Raw genomic sequence first — 17,831 nt, 5'->3', positions numbered from 1 at the left:
CAGCAGGAAAACCTGAAAACCTTTACCACTATTAGTGGGAAGAATGAGGAAACAGATGCAGAATCATCATGTAGATGGAGTCCAAGAGAGGTATGCCAGTACATTTAAATATCAGAAGGAAGTAGCCAAAATGGATGGGATTATAATCTGCTTTTAAACCCACTTTTTAAAAATAATACTATTGTAGTAGTCATGGCAGTTTAAAGCACAGACAAAGTTTCTTGTAATATACAGTATATTTTTATTAGGTCAACTGATATAGTCTGGAGGGAAAAAGTACAAGCTTCCAAATCCCAGGTCCATTTCTAAACTTCATTTCAGATGTGCTGAATAGATTCTTAGCCTAAAAAGTCTATTTTATCTAACTGCATGTACAAACACTGATCAGTTCTCCTTTTAGGCACTGTTAATACTGTAGTAAATCAGGAATAACTTGGATTAAGAATGATGTCTGCTTATGACATACACACATGGTTGCAGATTTTTTTAAAAAAACACAGATTACTAGAAGAATAAATAAATTGCAAAATCCCCCCCAGTAAATAAAATTGTAATGATATACAGAGATTCCTCAGAGGCTTCAAATAGATTCTACAGATGTGGTTGTCTGTAACTGTGACACATCACTGGTTTGGGGTATTTAATAAAATGTCTATGCTGAAAACCTGCAAGGGGCTTGACGAATTTCAACTTCGCATTTTCATACGATAAGAACAATTTGCATACGGAACATAAATTGAGCTAAACTTTAAGAGGGAATAAAATGTGATGTCAGGTAAAACCTGCATTGCTGACTCATTTTTCCTTCCTTACCTGATGATTCAATTCCCTTCCTACAAAAAAACCTGTTTCTAGGTAGGAGTCTATCCTAGGTAGGACTATTCCAGGTAGGAGTGCTATACAACATATATAAACACATTCTTACACCCCATTCCACAACACTTGGGTCAACAGCAGAGAAATAAACGTTCATTCTGTTTGGTTATCCCAGCAGCACTGACTTCCTTGTTTTCTCCTTCTAAATTACTATTGTTCTAACACACAAGAGTTTTAATAAAATAAATCCTTAAGCATCTTTTCTAAAGTCACTTCAGAGAGCTTAATCCCATTCAAAGATAGATCCTTGGCCAAACTGGATCTACTAGAGATTGGCTTGCTTCAGCTTAAGAAAATAAAGTCTAAAAGCTGATATACATGGTCTTATACACTTGAGGTAACCCCAAGGAAATAGAAAATGTTACTGATCCCAAAGGATAACATTGGCTCGATACCAAATGGGCATAAAGTAGAACAGATATTGAAAGAAAATTTCTAAGCAATGATATAATTAATTGTGAAATAGCTTTGAATACAAGTAGAAGTGAACTTTGGTTTTAATAGAGAGCTTACGAAGTTCATACAAGGTATCATAAATCATACAATTAAAGTCATAATGTATGACAGCTTATGAGAGTAAAGGACAGGACATAAAGACAAAGAAAACTGGTTTCTAGCCTGTTGGTAAACAACTTCAGGATTCAGGTCTCCTTTACTGAAAAGCAGGAAAGAGATGCTGCATGACCCTTCATATCTTTCCAGAAGCTTCAGGACACAATGTATTATTTAAATAGCTCATTACCTCAAATTTGAAATATATCTGCAAGTACATTACACAGATTTTGTATTCACTCTAAATGTTAAATTTTAAATGTGATGCAGCCCTCTAATGAAAATACATCCACAGGTTAGTAGAGAAGTTTTTCCAAGGCCTTTGCTTAGAGAGGAAATAGCAAACTATGCTATGCCATAATTCTGGAATTTTGTAGATCACTGTTAATAGAGACTTTGAGCAATGTTAGCCAGGAGGACCAAGTTATTAATTTGCTGAATATTGTCTTTCACTGGAGTAGTCATGGTAATATCTTGGAGCAGGATCCATTTCGTAGCTACTGATGGCTACTACTAGCCATCAATGCTGGTCCTTTTTCTTTCACTATGGTCAAGAGACTGCAGAAAAAGAGCTTGGAAGAGAGCATTCATGAGGATTACTCACTTATTTAGGAGTGCAGCAAAATCTATGAACGCCACGTAATGCAAGGTCTTTGTAGTTAAGGAAAAAAAAGACAACTTTCTTTTTTAACAAATGTTATTTCCAGACAACAGGTTACTAAACCAAACCGGATGCAGAACATCAGAAAAATTCTATTGCAAAAGAGTCTTCAACAGCTGTTGCAGATGTGAGTGGGAGGCAAAAAGATCAAACAAGACAAATCTAATATGGAAAGATAAGCCAAGAGTCTAGATGCTACCACAGAGACTTGCCAAAAACTCTGTTCAAAATCTATGAAATAAGAGTCCACACTGTCGCCTCCAACTATTGGAAATATACCATTTAATTCAAGTTTAGTATTAAAGAAACAAATTAAGCACTTAAAATAATTGTATGGTTTTAATCTATGTTCATTAGAAGGGCTTTATAGTACTCGAACCTTGAGAACACTGCCCACATAATCTCTTCACAGAGCTTTAAAATTTGTATTAGCCATATCTTTCTCATGCTGCCAGAATATATAATACTTTAAGTTAAGGGAACTTAAAGAGAGATAACAACTCGGCAAATTATTTCACCTACTTGAAAAATAATAATGGATTGCGTAACATATTTAAAATTCTTCCATTTATTTGTGTGAACATGTTTCTCTTCCAGTTTTAAGAGGACAAATACTTACTATTTTTCTTCAACTATCTAGCTATCAAACTGATTAATTTTATAATTTTAATTTTTCTTGGTAAGGCACATTACATTTCTCTGTAGCCAGCTAGCAAAAAAAACCAAAACAAAAAATACCCTGTACTCTCACAAAGCAAAGAGTTTAGACATGCCAGCTGCTAGAAATTATGCACATAAATTAATAAATAGAATAGTTATATAGTTAATGAACAGTTAACGATGCTATAAATATAAGTTAATGATGGTATAAATAACTTTATTTGCAAAATTTAAAACTCCTTTAACTTTACAATGGCTTGGTAAAGTTTTAAAAATGAAAGCATTTGTTTTAGAAAATGAAGTACAACAATCTATCATTCTCGATTTAAGATACTGATAGGATAAAATGTGAAAAATAAAATGCCATGGTCTAACTGTACAGTTAAAGGACAGAAAATGGGAACAATTAATATCTGAGGCTGCAAACACAGTAGAAGTTGGGAAGTGTTGAAGAGAAGGGAGTGACTTTGGGGAAATCATGTTAGCTTATAATCAAGAAAAATTATGATTTATGAAAGCTAGGCCTTTCATATGTTTTGATTTTCCTTATGGTCTTTAACTTGAGTTTTTGTCATCCTGTAAATTTTTGTTTATTTTATTATAAAGTTAAAACACAAACAAATAAAAATTAAACCAACAACAACAACAAAGACACAGAGAGAGAAAGGTATCATTATTCTGGTTTCAAATCGCAGCCAATGATGGTCACGGGGATATCAGCCATCCCTTCTTTGATTCAAGAACATTCTCTTTGCTGAGGCATGCATGGATAGTGCTGTAAGATCTATGACCCACCACTTTAAGTACATTACTTAAACATACTTTGGAAAATCTTCAGGAGAAAAAAAAATCCAATGTCTTGTGAACACTGGCCTTTTCCATTTTTTGGTCAGCAACCTGAGATATTAATGAAAATTGTTATTATGCTGGAAAACAAGACTGATTTGCATTCTTTTCAAATTATTATAACACTGATTATGGAGGAGGTTATTCTGGAAAATCATAAAACGAGGACTTGGCTTAGAAAAGCATTTTCAGATTAATAAATTTGAATTATTGGCACCATTTCCTAAGAAATGACTCATTTCAATAAAATTCACTGAAAAGGAAATAAAACACTGTTTGTTTTTTTAAATCATGAAATTATGTTAGAGGTAAAGGGAGAATGTTAAAGGGATAATAGTTGCATCACATCCAACATTCTACATTTTCCCAAATCTCTTTGTGTTCTCCTAAACATTTGGTCAAATTAAAAGAGGATGCTGTTCTTTTTGCTTGATGTTATACAGGTACTTGGAAGCTGTTATTTATTTTTCTTTAATATTCAAAATAAAAGCAGTTTATGATCATAAGTAACTGTATAAAGCCATTTATTGAAATGCGTAACCAGGTTAAGATAAAGTATTATGGAACATTTACGATTTATTATTGAAACACAATAGGATAACCTGCAGCTCATAAATGGATGGAAGTTGCCAGTATTAGAAAGCTGAATTTTAGTTTATGCGGGACTATGAGTGTTTGTTTAGTATTTATTTTGACACATTTAGTACAAGTATTTCAGGATAGAAAGTCAGTTGGGTTTGTTAAGCAGCAGGTTATATCCATTCTGTCTATATTATTCTACACATCTTGAATCAATTGCAATGAATTTTATGCATCTAGCTTAGCTGAACTTACATTGTGAAACTCTGTGAAATAAAATTTTTTTCACCAAATGATACTGAATCAGTTTTTAGTCTCCAAATCTTTTAATACTTTAACATCTTCCTAATTTAAGCCATTTTTTTTATTTACAGTCTATAGATCACTAAATATTTGAAGAACCTCTCATAATAAGAAGGGCAGAGGGACAGGTTCAGTACAGATTTATTTCCCTTTTTAACATGACCACATTAAGAACAATAAATGTACATATCACTTACAGACAAATAGCCATCATTTTGGTTCAACTTACCACTGGCTGGTTGCAAAGGTAACGGCAAAGTTCTCCAATATACTGGATGACAGTCACATTGTACTTTTTGCAGTCACTCCAAAACTGACTAGCTGAGAACTTCTTTTTTAACACACAGGTTGCACCTTTATGGATACAGTAGAAAACGAAATGAAGCATTTTCTCCATATGGCAGCTTAGCTAGCTATGTTCACTCTTTCTACAGAATAGAACATAATTGGAACTAAAAGCAGCCTGGTTCAGAGAAATACGTAGTATTTAAGCTGATTTATTAAAAGATGTGTATTCAAACCTGGTAGACAAAGAAGGGAGATGAACCCAGTCTCCTCCTTGGTGAGACAGTAAACCAATAGATAAGAGGATAAAAGCAAGAAGACAGCTTCTCTTTGCTAGGGTTGCAATGTTATTCAAAAGAGTTTAACTGAAAATATCCAGGAAAAGTCAGTCTGAATTAGCAAATCATTTGGGTATCACTGAAATGTCATTTTTCAACAAAGAAAGTTTTCATTGATGCAGATTCAGGCAGAATTAATCTATAAGCCAATGATCTTTCCCTTGCTCTGACTTGTCCTGATGCTTCAGGAAACAGGAAATATTTACCAGCAAGTTCCAAATAGAATTTTTGGTAAGAGAGTCATTGAGGACACCTACATTGTCTCACTAAAATATACATTTTATTGTCCATACTAAAACTACACAAATTAAATGGAAAAAAGTTATATATCATCTAATGATATATGACAAAGCTGAGTGTTCACTATAAGTGTATTTGTCAGTCTTTTTAAGTTCACCAAAGTACATTTTAGTTCTGTTCCACCATACAATGCTTAGTCTGTACATACACTAATGCACTATACACCTCCAAAATATTACACATGTCCTTAAATTCCTTTTTACCTAAATATAAAAGTAAAAACATTTGTGACACAAATCACTACAATTCTTCTCCAGGACCTCACAGACAGCTTGTAAGAGAGCCTTCACTACTACAACACCCCCTATCCCCAAAATCCAGAAATATAAAGCTATTCTGAAAAGACTATTAATTTGATTTCAGCAAAGTATTTGTTTCCTTAATGGCAGTGAACCTAAGTATGTTTTATACATTTTTACAATAATTAATTCTCTTTTAACAACACAAGTAAGTGAAATGAGCCATACCTAATTCGATGCATCCACCGATGCCAAGAAGAGATGCTGCACTGTGATAAAGAGGCAGAGTAATATAAATTATGTCTTCTGCAGTAGCACCAAAAGCCCACAGTCCAGCAGCTCCTTTAAGCACCTGCATGTGACTGATGACTGCAGCCTTTGGAAGATCTGTAATGAAAACACAAAACCATGCATAAAACTTCTCTTAAAGACAACTCAGTTGTTTTTTTTCCCTGTGTAAGGTCTCTAAAATCACAAAAGAATCAATTCATTCTTCTGTAACCAATTTTTCAGCCACCTGTTTAGATGGCCGTTGATAGACAATGGGCTGTTTAACACAGTATTGCATGTTTGTTCTGTACACATAAAGATACATAAGCCAGTTTGTAGCCTCCTCTGTTAGTTATTAAATCTGATGTCATGTCAATTCAAATAGGTGGAAATATGAAGAAACTCCATGGTTAGCAGGCTATCAAATTATACAGAGCCAACAAAGGGCCAAAGATTTTACTGTACAATGGAATTCCTTTAACATGAAGAGGCATCTCACTAGATCTCTTTCAGGCAAGAGTCATAGTGATACATCTCTCAAGGTGTGGGATCTACATGAAGTAGATCATGTAGTGGGTGCTCATCTAAGATGTGTACATCTAAGCCTACCTATTTGTTTTAGAACACTATGAAGACTAAGTAGAATTTAAAAAAAAAAAAAAAATCCAGCAAAAAGTCCACTCCGGTAGGTTCTTCTTAATGAGTTTCTTCTGGTTCGGCACAGAATTTCTGTTCAGCAATGTGCAGACTCACATGCAAGAGCTTCTTGGGCTACTACTCTGGTACCCATTATTTTGAGTAGGGGATGTGTTCTTGCTTCATATATGTTCTCACATACACACATTTCAGGCTGAGTCCTGATGATGAACAGTGAGAACTGTTAAAAATTTCAAAAAAATTAATGGGTCAGAAAGCTTTGTCACCTATTCTAGCAAAGCTACTGTTAATTTGAAGACTTCAACAGAGCTGTTAACTGGAAGTGTAACCTATGGAGATTCTAGCTACACTTCAAAGCTATTCCAAAACCCATCACACTAAAGAGAAAAGACAATAAGCCTATGTTGTCAGTGAAACACTTACAGCAAGAAGTGCTCTACAGAGTCTTGAGTTTCTTCCTGCTGCTTCTTTAGAGACAGCTGACTACAGACCATGCAAAATACTTCTTTCTTTTAGCTAAGTTTAGCAGTTATTGATGTTAGGAGCAACAACAGCTATTGCTTTATCAAAAAGTGTGAAAATGCTCAGTTACTTTAGATTAGAATTAGTTATTCCATACTCTTCAGACTAAACAAATCTTATTCTTTTAGTTACATGGTACATAAAAGAGATCCCATGTAAATTAATGATACATCATTCAAAAATATTTTAAATGCTACATAACTAAAATTTGAGATTTCACACAGATATTCTGAATGCAGTCATAAGAAGCAAATCCTCCTACCTGGAGAGTTCTATAACATTTTTTAGCTAAAACTCCTTACTTTTAACCAGCAAGCTCAACCATGTTTATATTAGTAGCATTACAAACACACCTGCCCTCTTGACAATATTTGTACCTTCCTGATTTTTTTTATTTCCCATTTTTTCCCCAGAGCCCAAAGCAAATAAACTAAATAATTATTTCTATGAGGGAAAAAAGCCATAAAACATATCTTCTTTTTAAATCTTCTTGTGACTAAAACTGGTGTGTTCAGCTGAATGAGAATGCCAATCTGCTTATCTTAACAACATCATGCTGCTTTTCATGTCAGTCATCAGTTTTTTTAAAGTCTTAGCTTCTTAGCTGCTGGAGCACTGGTAATAAATTCAGCCATCTGTTTCTAAACTAAAAGGCTAGTAACTTAATCCTATTTTCTGTCTCTACAGTGACCTGCATAGAACATGACTTAATGAAGAAAACCCGAATGTCTGGTTTGAAGATTGTTTTTTAAAGTTCTAGAAACAATGTTAAATATATTAGCTAGACAGTGGTATGTGATCACAAAATAGTACTTATTATCATTGTAAACTCACCGAAAAAGCAAAATGTTTTACAAACACCTTAGCTGTGAAGTAATCTGAGGTAAAGCTTCTCTACTATTTGCACAATGTGGCAGGAAAAAAAAGAGAAGCCCATAAACCACTGAATATAAAGTCACTGACAAGAAACATGCTTATTTTCTACCATAATGCTTCTAGATAAGAAATGTTATATCCTACTGTGAAAAGATGAACCAAAAGATTGCAGAGTTTTGGAAAATCAAGTTTCTAGATGAAAGCTGAAGGAAAACATAGACTCTTTAGCAGATCTGTACCTGTTGTTCCTGAAGTAAATATATATAAACCAGATGACTTCAGGTTCTTGGCAGACCGTCGATTAACTGGAACAGGGTCTTCAGATACAGCCTCTATTTTGTCTAAAAGGGTATGCACACTTGGAAAAGTGGACTCTTTGGTCATTATCCAAACATTAATGTCTTTTTCGAGGTTAGGAAGAATTTCTTCCAGTGTCCCAAGCAAATCTTAAAAATTAACACAAAATAATGTTACTTACACTATATCTTCACAAAACTATCAAATAAAGTATTTTTCCTCTGAAAGTTTTACTTTCTGTAATGTAAAGAAGAATGAAAGTCACATCCATGAACATAAATAAATTCAATAAAATAATGATGAACTAGAATGAAAATTCACTGAAAACAGGATATAATATGGTAAAAAGACTGCTGACCTCACAAGGTCTAATTGCCAACAAAAGGCAAAATGGTGAGCCTTGATTGCTAGTTCCTGCTTCCCACATAATTTTGCATAATGCTGGGTCACTGCTAAGGTCAGAATGAAGGGTAGTGAAGCTTCAACTTCAAACAAATCATGAAGAAATTGGTTGAAGATGTAAGGCAAATATACACATATCTGATAATTACCGTGCAGGTTTCCCTGGATACCCTCAACAGCAATCTCTCATCGTGCAGTATTTTTTTTCAAAAGCACAGAAGTGACTAATTTAAAAATGAACACACAAACAAAAAACTGTATCATGTATTACACAGAATAGAAATTTGATACAGGCTCGTGGCTTATTCAGACACTGCCAAAGAACCATTTGGCTATTTTTGTAGTGCTTCAAGTGTTTCAGATGAACCTTAATGAATCTGATTTTGGGTACATCAGACAATTTTATTTTCTTATAATCATGTGTTCATTCACTGAAAGACATTCCTTCTATTGGCGTTTACCTGAGTATAAATACAAACTCACTTTTATAAAATAAAACCAGCAGCATAACTAAGATCTCTGTTGTTGGCTTCTCAAGAAAGAAACCATGAGAGAGAGTCCCAGATTAAACAACAAGAAAAATAAAAAATAGACGTCAATCCTTAAGTAATACATTTGGTATTTATATTTCTAAGCATTTTTACAATCTGTTGCTTTCTCAGCAATCCAGGAAAATTCTCAAGAATAGGAATAATATTGCTTTCAATAGAACTATGCATATACTTAAAGGCCCATTTACACTTAAGTGCTTTGTTGGATCTCAGCCTATGTAATTAATCTTGCAAAGATCCCTGTGGGTATAAATTTATGTTATTATCTTAGCTTTCACAGATGAATAAACAAAGTTGACATGATTCACGCAGAACCTCATACTGAGGCATTGCCAGAGCCAGCATTTGAAATCCTGATATGAACTCCAAGCTCATTTTGCAAATATTAAATATGGATACCATTAATAGAATCCCCTTGCATAAATTTTGCACCAAAATAACTGAAGACTTTTAATCTTACAGAAAACTACTTTCCTAGTGACAGACTGCTGTATATATTTTAATGAATTACATACTAATCTCTATTACTGCGACAGAGATACAGCCTACTGTCGCCAACTAAACATACGTCTTACAAACCCAAAGCCTACAGAGTATAAGTTCTATATATTTTATGCATGTTTAGCAAGTAGATCTGATGGAGTGTGACATTAACATTTTTGTGTTCTAACATTCTTGCACTGCAGAATGATTTCAGGAAGGAATCACCCAAATAATTATGAAAATCTAAAAGACAGATCTGTCTGAATCATTGGAGTACAGTCCCCTTCCACTACACATAGCAGTAGAATGAAAAAATATGAATAAAACCTAACATTAAGGACAATAGTGTTAACTGCAGGAAACTCAATACATTGAAAGCCAAGGTTCATTGGCATATTAGTTCTGTTTTGCTGTTGTATTGTAAAATTAAAGTACCTTTTTCAAGTACTAAATACGAAAATACAACAGTTTTGTTTCTAATTAAAAAAGCTATTAATAAACCAAGTGTGACAGAATAACTATATACTTACTACCTTCTAATACTGATTTTTGTCTTCTTATTATGCATGTATATGCGTATATATCTTCTAAATATACTTATGATAGTTTCTGTAGGTACAAGTTAAGCTGAGAACCTAGCAAAAGAAACACAGGTGTTAGAAGTGGCTGGAGCTCCATTTCTGTTCTCAAAACCAGTAAAAGAATATAGCATTCCCTGTCATTCTTTCTTGGTGCACTGGCTCCAACTACAGTGCCAGCAAAGATGTTAAGGATTGTTAATCATTAAGGATTGTTAAGAATTTCTTGGCTCCAGTAACCAGTTGAACCAGACTCAGCTGTCCATCTGGTGTGGTGTCCTTAACTGACAATAAACGTGATGTACGAACATTGAGAAAAACTGCCCAGTAAAAGTCATCATGCAAAATTATCCTGTGTACCTAAAGTGTAATTGTAAATGAAATTTCACCTATTGTTTAATTGAAAACTATCCTCTTGCAGAAGGCCTGCCAAAAAAAGCCTCAGTGAGTATCACCCTTTTTAAGTACTGCAGATACTAAAGGGATCACTGTGCCATTTCCTTATTTTCTAGAGATAAATTAATTCCTTTTTGCATTTCCTTAAATTGTTTTGCTTATTACATTTTTGAAAGTGATGACAATGAAGCTTAATTACCCACCAACTCGCAACTTCTCTACAGAAGATATTTTTGTACAGACACAATAATTTAAGATAAAAGAATGACAGGAGGGCATAGCTCCCATTTAGTAGACCAAAACATATTTACTCCAAATAATTAAGATCAATCTTCAAATTAAACATACACACTGTTTATTGTTTCTCTAAGCACTCATAAAAACTATGGGGTTTGTTGTTGCACAAAGGCTTGCTTGTTTTTTTAACTACTATTGAACTATGAAACAATTATACAGTAGAATTTTTCTTCTGTGCTCAGGAATCTAGTACTTGGAACAATATGTGAACAGCTTGTAATTATACATTATCTTGAAAGAAATTTCTAGTTAGATAGCATAGAACAGCAGAAACAATAAGTGATTTCCTGAATAAGAAAGGGTAATTTGAAACAGCTGTATTCAAAGTGCCAGAAACAGAAAATAACTTCTGGAACACACAGGAGCATGGGGTGTTTGAAGATAACTCTCAGTTGTACTAACATATTTCCAAAGAATAATTCTGATTGTAGTCAAGTGCTGTTTTGTGCCGTGAACAAGGAACTTCTGTGCCAGATGTTGTGTAGGGCTCACTGGTCTTTACATATCACTTTGTACATGTGTCAGGAAAAAACAGCCCTCTTGGACCAACTATAGTTTGGTTATTTCTAGAGGTACCTGTTATGTGTACTTTACCATATAGCAAAGCAGCTATAGTAAAGCAATTGAGCTATCTGAGCTTGTGGTTTCTCTCAAGTACTTGTTTGCTTTTCACATCATGAAAGTAAATTCAGGTCTTGTTTTATTTGTTTTGGAAGAAATGACTGCTTATCTAAAGTTTGGCAATGCAGTCAGCAGTTCTGTATGCATTGTTTACATATTTTGCATATGAATATTCACCATTTGCTAACTACTTGGCTTCTACTGGGAAAAAAAAAATTGTAATTGGTCAAGATGAATATGCTTCTCCACTTTTTTGCTTTTTTTTTCCCCTCTTGCTTTTAAAGCATTTCATTATTCAACAAAAAGTTTGTGAAACTGTTACCTTAAATTCACAAGAATACATAACTCAGTTACATCTTTTGAGAAAGCAAGGAAAATATGTTTTGGTTTTGAACTACTGTCCTAGGCTTGAAGTTGCACAAAAGGTTTTTTATGTTATTTTCTAGGAAAGAAACAATGCAGCCTGTTGGCAAGGACACAGTCCTACACTGATGAAAGGAATACATCAGATCCTGAGATCAGCTTGTACTGAACAGAAAGTTACTGAGAAGGAAAACTGTATGAAATGGTTCTTACGTAACTTTGATGTGTACCCTGGTTGATATGCTCCATAAGCTATGGCAAGTCCAAACTCTTCCCCACACTGTCTGGCCTCAGAAAATAATTGTTACTTGTACTTGATCTCCCAAGTGACTCCTTCCACTCAGCACTTACTCTCACTAAGTAATAATAACAGAAATTACAAGTCAGTTGTGGCTCAGGATCAGTGTTGGGATCTTGAAACACCACTGAAGGCAAGAAAGGTAGTAAAACACAAACTGGCTTGGGAATCGCTCTTGCCCTGTTTTCCACTCAAAGGACATCTGGGACAGAGACACAGATTAAGTAAAAGCAAGTGATCAATGAAGTATGGTATTTACCAGAACAGATCATAGTGTCTTCTTCAGGTCTTCCTTGGTTTCCTTGTCCTAAATGTTTAGGTCTAAGTAGCTTTTTATTCCAAATATTTAAGAAAAGATGGTTTTGATAAAAATCCATTATTTTTTTCACTCAGGGACTAACATATGATTCTATAATACGGCTACTTGTGTATAATACCATACAACCCTAATTTACAAATACCAAGAAAGACGCTGTTTACTCTCTTTCTCCGTGATGAAGACACACTTCTGTCTGAACTTCCCTCCTGCCAGTGTAAATCCTGGTTCTGAGCTCAGACGGTGAGAAGTTCAGAAGACACTCAGCGGCAGCAGAAAGCACTGCTGGTGCCTTGAGAATAAAGAATCCTGGCCAGGAAAATGCTATACTGGCACAGCTGGGAGATGTAATTCTGTACAGAACTGCAAAATTACAGAATGGCTGTGGTTGGAAGGGATGTCTGGAGGTCGTCTTGGTCCGACACCCCTGCTCAAGCAGGCCCATGTAGAGCAGGCTGCCCACACATGTCCATGTGGCATGTACACTCCCTGAATAGCCTTTGCTATCAGGACTGATCTAAACCGATCTCACGGAGTTTAGTAATGCAGCCCTTTCACTGTTGAATCCTGGCATCAGAAATCACAATGGCAATTTGGGATGTCCTACTAAAAGCTGAACTCTTACGAGTAGTAAAACACTACAAATGCCTTAGCAAATTCCAGTTGTACCTTTCTAGTGGGTCACTAAGTGTGTTTTGTTTAATAGTATTGCTTTTACATGGGTACTGTCCAAAAGATAAAATATAATCCCTTGTTAAAGTAATGAATAGAAATACTCCATGGAAAGGACACAGTTCATTTTAAGCAGTACCTTACTCCTCTGTTTAGCCAGTAGTTTTTAAACAAATAAGAGTGGCATGATCTGGTAACAAACATAGTAAGGATGAATACCTTTTAAACAGGTCAGACTGCTGTTAAAGCAAGCTAATGCTGGCAGTCTGATAGAGAGAAGGGCATATAGCTTCTTTTTTTCTCCTTTACAAGTTCCTCATTTACTTACATTTTAGTTCTGCTGGTTTATTAAAAATTCAGTTTTAAACTCCAACTTTTGAATCTCTTTCAACAAACATTCCCCAGAATGGGAGTGGTGGTAGAATTTCTGGGAATGGAAGTGTGAGAATGTTACACAACAAATTAAAGCAAGAACTAAATGCTCTGGGAACACAGCAGACAAATTAAAGTAGCTAAAGCAAAAACACTCTCTCTGCCACAAAAGCAAGTGAAAATACTGGAAAGGAACACCAAGTCTAAATATTGGCAAATCAGAGAATCTATATTTGCCTTACAGCCTGTGGTTGGATGAGAAGGAAAAAATCCAAGTTACTACAATGTGCTAAATGAATTAAAAGAGCATTGCTGTCATAGAAAAAAAAAATCAATCTTTTGGAGATACCCATTTCATGTAAGAAACCAACAAGAGGGAGAAATTTTGAAGTTTTTAAAACACATCTGAGGCTTAAGAATAAAACATTCAATTGCAGAGAGTTTGTAGAACATGTAAATCAAAACCAAACACCCAAAACTTAAATACTATTTAAAGTTAGAAAAAGCAATCAAAATATCAGAGAATTGTCAGATCAGAAGAAAGTCTGACTGCAAGTGCTGAAGGAAAGACAAGATGATACTAATTGGACCGGCTTACCAAACTACAACCTCTGAAAAATATGCAGGCACAAACCAAAACTGAATGGTACAAATCCCACAAAGGAGAGTGATCTTGCAAGAGGCAGCATGAAAGACTGAACAAGGCGTGGAAGAAAATGCAACCATAAATAGTGTCCAGCCTATTTGGATAGCAGTATCACATCTGTAAAAAATAAAAGCATTTTGGAAAAATGACAAGATGTACCAAAAGAAGCTGCAAGATGCAATCATCTCACGCAGAGGAAGGCTACACCACCATTCTGAGCAGTGAAGATTTAGCAATAAACAATTATCTGCAGAACTGTTCCAGATACCAGCAGAAGGTGGAGGGTTCCCTTCAGCACAAATGAAACCTTAACATTAAATGGATTTGAATACTGGTTCCTCATTTAGTGTACCATCACAGATAAGAATGTCAAGAGCAAATTTGGTCTTGCTAAGCACAGACAGTTAATGGTCAAATTGTTAAAGGGATAATTTCTGCTGCGCTGCAGTATATGAATAAGATTGAGGGTCATCCAAAATATTGAAAAGATAGTTTTGTGACTGTTAAAAGAAATTGAATGGCTAAGTCAAGTCTATATTTGTTTGTAGAGGCTGAAAAAACCTACATATTTCTGAAAATTAGAATTTCCACTATCTAGAAATTAGATACTATGCATACATACTGATCTCAATTACATACTAATCTCTGATTGAAAAAAACAATCTTAGTTGCCAAATATGATGCCTAAGACAATGACAGATATTGGACCACAGACTGATTGTTTTTAGTGTAAATATTTTGGGAAAAAAAAATACTATGCTCCAGCTATGCACAATCCTGCAGAAAATGGTGCCACAAGACAAAAATACACAAGAAATTTCAAGTCATGCCTACTGATAAGGAAAAATCCCTTGAAACACACACTAACAGTGGATGAAAAGATGTTTAACTGATCTCTGAGAATTATCAAACTATGTAGCCTCAGTGTTAAATACTGCCCTGCAACTTTTATAAACATTATGGGGAAATTACTATGTATAATAATTATGTATAATATGTTTTTTGTTTCAAGAGTGGTGTGAGTTAGTCCTCACAGTCACTGAACAGTATATGAACTGAACAGTTGTGAAACCTCGACTCTTCTGGAGAGGCTCCTTTTCTATATGACATGGCCAATAAACAAGGACATAACAGAACTTCAACTCCAGGTACAGGTAAAAAAAGAGCCCCTAAGTCCTGAAAGAAAAATACTGTGAAGCCTTGCAGGCTTAAGGGACTGACAAACTTAATACTGTGAAGCCTTGCAGGCTCAAGGGACTGACAAACTTAATGCAGAGACTAAAACCCATGAATAAAGTAAGAAGACCAACATACAAAAGACCAGCCAGCTCAGAGACTAATCTGTTGGTATCTCTGTTGTATTATCTGTCTGCACATAGCTCTTACATTGTGAGCGGAGGCAGACTCCTAGAACAAGTTAGTTCAACATAGTTGTCTTACTATCAGCTGCTGGTTACAAATTTAAGAGTGGAGAAACATGGACCCTGTTCCTGCTTTGCAAATGCTTTTTTCATTCATTATGTGACCTCTCGTTTTAATGAAGACTACTCTTAGATACAAGTTTTAATCCAAAGTTCTCCTTCACTCCAGTCAATGAGCAAGAATTTCCTGAGCGCTAATTCCACTCCTCAATCCATATACTCAAAAGCACATGCTCATAAGAGGGTGTTAAATGAGATTTTTTAGCTTTATTAGGTAAATAAGAAAGCAAAATTAAAAACTGGCAGTTCAGAAGCATTGTTATAATGTGTTTTGAGATTGTATTTAAATCCGCTTTTGTTTCATTAGCTTGTTTTAATTACCAAGCATTCTTAAACCAGCTTACCATATGCAATCAGAATGTCAGAATTTATATTAAAAAAATATGCAAGTGAAAAATCTTAAATACATTTTTGAAAGCACAAATCTGCAGCAGCAGAGAACAGATGGAAGGAAATTCCACCATTTAGGTGTCATGGATGCCAAACCACACAACCTGTGTAACAGGAATAAGGCAAAAAGTTGTGAAATAGAAATACATCAGAGTAGACTTGAAATAATTTTCGAGAGGGAGGGCAACATTAATATTAAATAATTCTGAAATCTCCTCCTCCAGCCAAATGTCAAAGTTCTGTGTGATCTTTTAGCATTGCAGGTTCACTCGCACTTGATCATAAATGTTGAGGCAAGTTCAGGTTTTGGATCTGTCTTCAGTTTATGCATCTCTGTAATTGAAGCCCAATTTGAATATACAAAGCACAGCGTGCCTACATCAAGACTTGAAATTCTTTTGAAGCATTTAATAAAAATTTAATACTCTGGAAACTTACACAACACACACTATTATCTTCTATTCAAACACATAAATTTCTTCTACAACCCAATGCCAACAGCAAGTTGGTTATTACCAGTCAACCTCCTATGTACTACACCTGTAAAAAAACCCTCTCAACTTTAGTGGAAGACTATCATACCTCTGTGAACAGTTGTACAGCAGAGGTTGTACAGTCTGAGCTTAGACCTAGCTTACAGTGGTTTTGATCACTAGAAAGATGGGGAGGTAGTACAGGAGAAGAAAGGGCGACTTAAATAAAATTAAAATGGACTATTTAAAAAGGAATGGGAAATCATTTTTAATAGATCATTTTAACCTTTTCTGAAACACATTAAGCAACTACCAAAGCGATTAAACACTTGGAGCAGGCTGTACTTAGATGCTGTAAACTTTCCTGCAATGCACATTTTTTAAGAAAAGGTTAAATGGATATCCACAAAGCATGGATATACTTGATTCTGCTCGAGAGGCAGATCTCTTGAAGTCCCTTCTAGCCCTAGGTTTTTTTCATTCTGTGAACATCTGAAAATCATGTTTTCAATAAAGTAGCTGGAGAGACACACACCAGGAAGATGTGACATTAAAAGTCTGGATGTACGAATCAGGCATATACTCTACCTGCTCCCACCACCAGAATCTTGGGCTCACAGCTACTGACACAGTGCAGGAGAGATCTGGAGCGGACATTGAAGTTCAGGAAAGCCACCACGCATCCCAGCTTGGCCAGTCCGAACCACACGTGGATGAAGTCTGGCTCGTTGCCCATCAGCAAGGCCACCGTGTCACCCTTCTTCAGAGCCCCATGGTGCAGAAAGACCTGCGCTACCCTATTACTCCTCCTGTCCACATCCCGGTAGGTGTGCACCTTCCCTTCGTAGATGAGGAACGGCTTGTGGGGCTGCTTCTCAGCCAGCTTCACAAACTTGTCCAGGACGGTCACAATCCTCCCTTGCAGCCGGGACATCTCCACTCTCAGCCCGTACACCAAGACTTTCAGCAGGTATCTCAGGTCTGCCCAGAAGTAGGGGAAGAGTAGTTTCTGGATGAGGTGCAAGGAGACAATCCCGGCGGCAGCGCCCGGTACCCAGGAGGGCAGCACCGGGAGCGGATACAGGTCGTCCCAGCCACCCATTTCCCCGCAGCCAGGCGGGCTGACACAGGGAGTCCGGACGCGGGGGGCAGCCCGGGGGGGTGCGGAGCCTGAGCAGAAAGCCGGTGAGGGCTGAGGCTTTCCCCGCCCTCTCCTCCGGAGAGGTGCGCC

General features: G+C 35.8%; 1 protein-coding gene across 1 annotated transcript in view; it reads right to left on the bottom strand.

The window, feature by feature from the left end:
• SLC27A6 (solute carrier family 27 member 6) overlaps positions 1-17,702 on the bottom strand; it is a 38,452-nt gene extending 20,750 nt beyond the window's left edge. The window contains 4 exon segments of the mRNA XM_009648856.1: positions 4,707-4,831; positions 5,868-6,026; positions 8,204-8,410; positions 17,189-17,702. Coding sequence (XP_009647151.1) covers positions 4,707-4,831; positions 5,868-6,026; positions 8,204-8,410; positions 17,189-17,702 — 1,005 coding nt within the window.
• Positions 17,703-17,831: the final 129 nt, after the last annotated feature.

This window comes from Egretta garzetta, unplaced genomic scaffold (genome assembly GCF_000687185.1).
Source record: "Egretta garzetta isolate BGI_Z169 unplaced genomic scaffold, ASM68718v1 scaffold281, whole genome shotgun sequence".
Taxonomy (NCBI): Eukaryota; Metazoa; Chordata; class Aves; order Pelecaniformes; family Ardeidae; genus Egretta; species Egretta garzetta.
The sequence above is the reverse complement of the archived record's forward strand: the minus strand, read 5'-3'. Positions and strand labels throughout refer to the sequence as shown.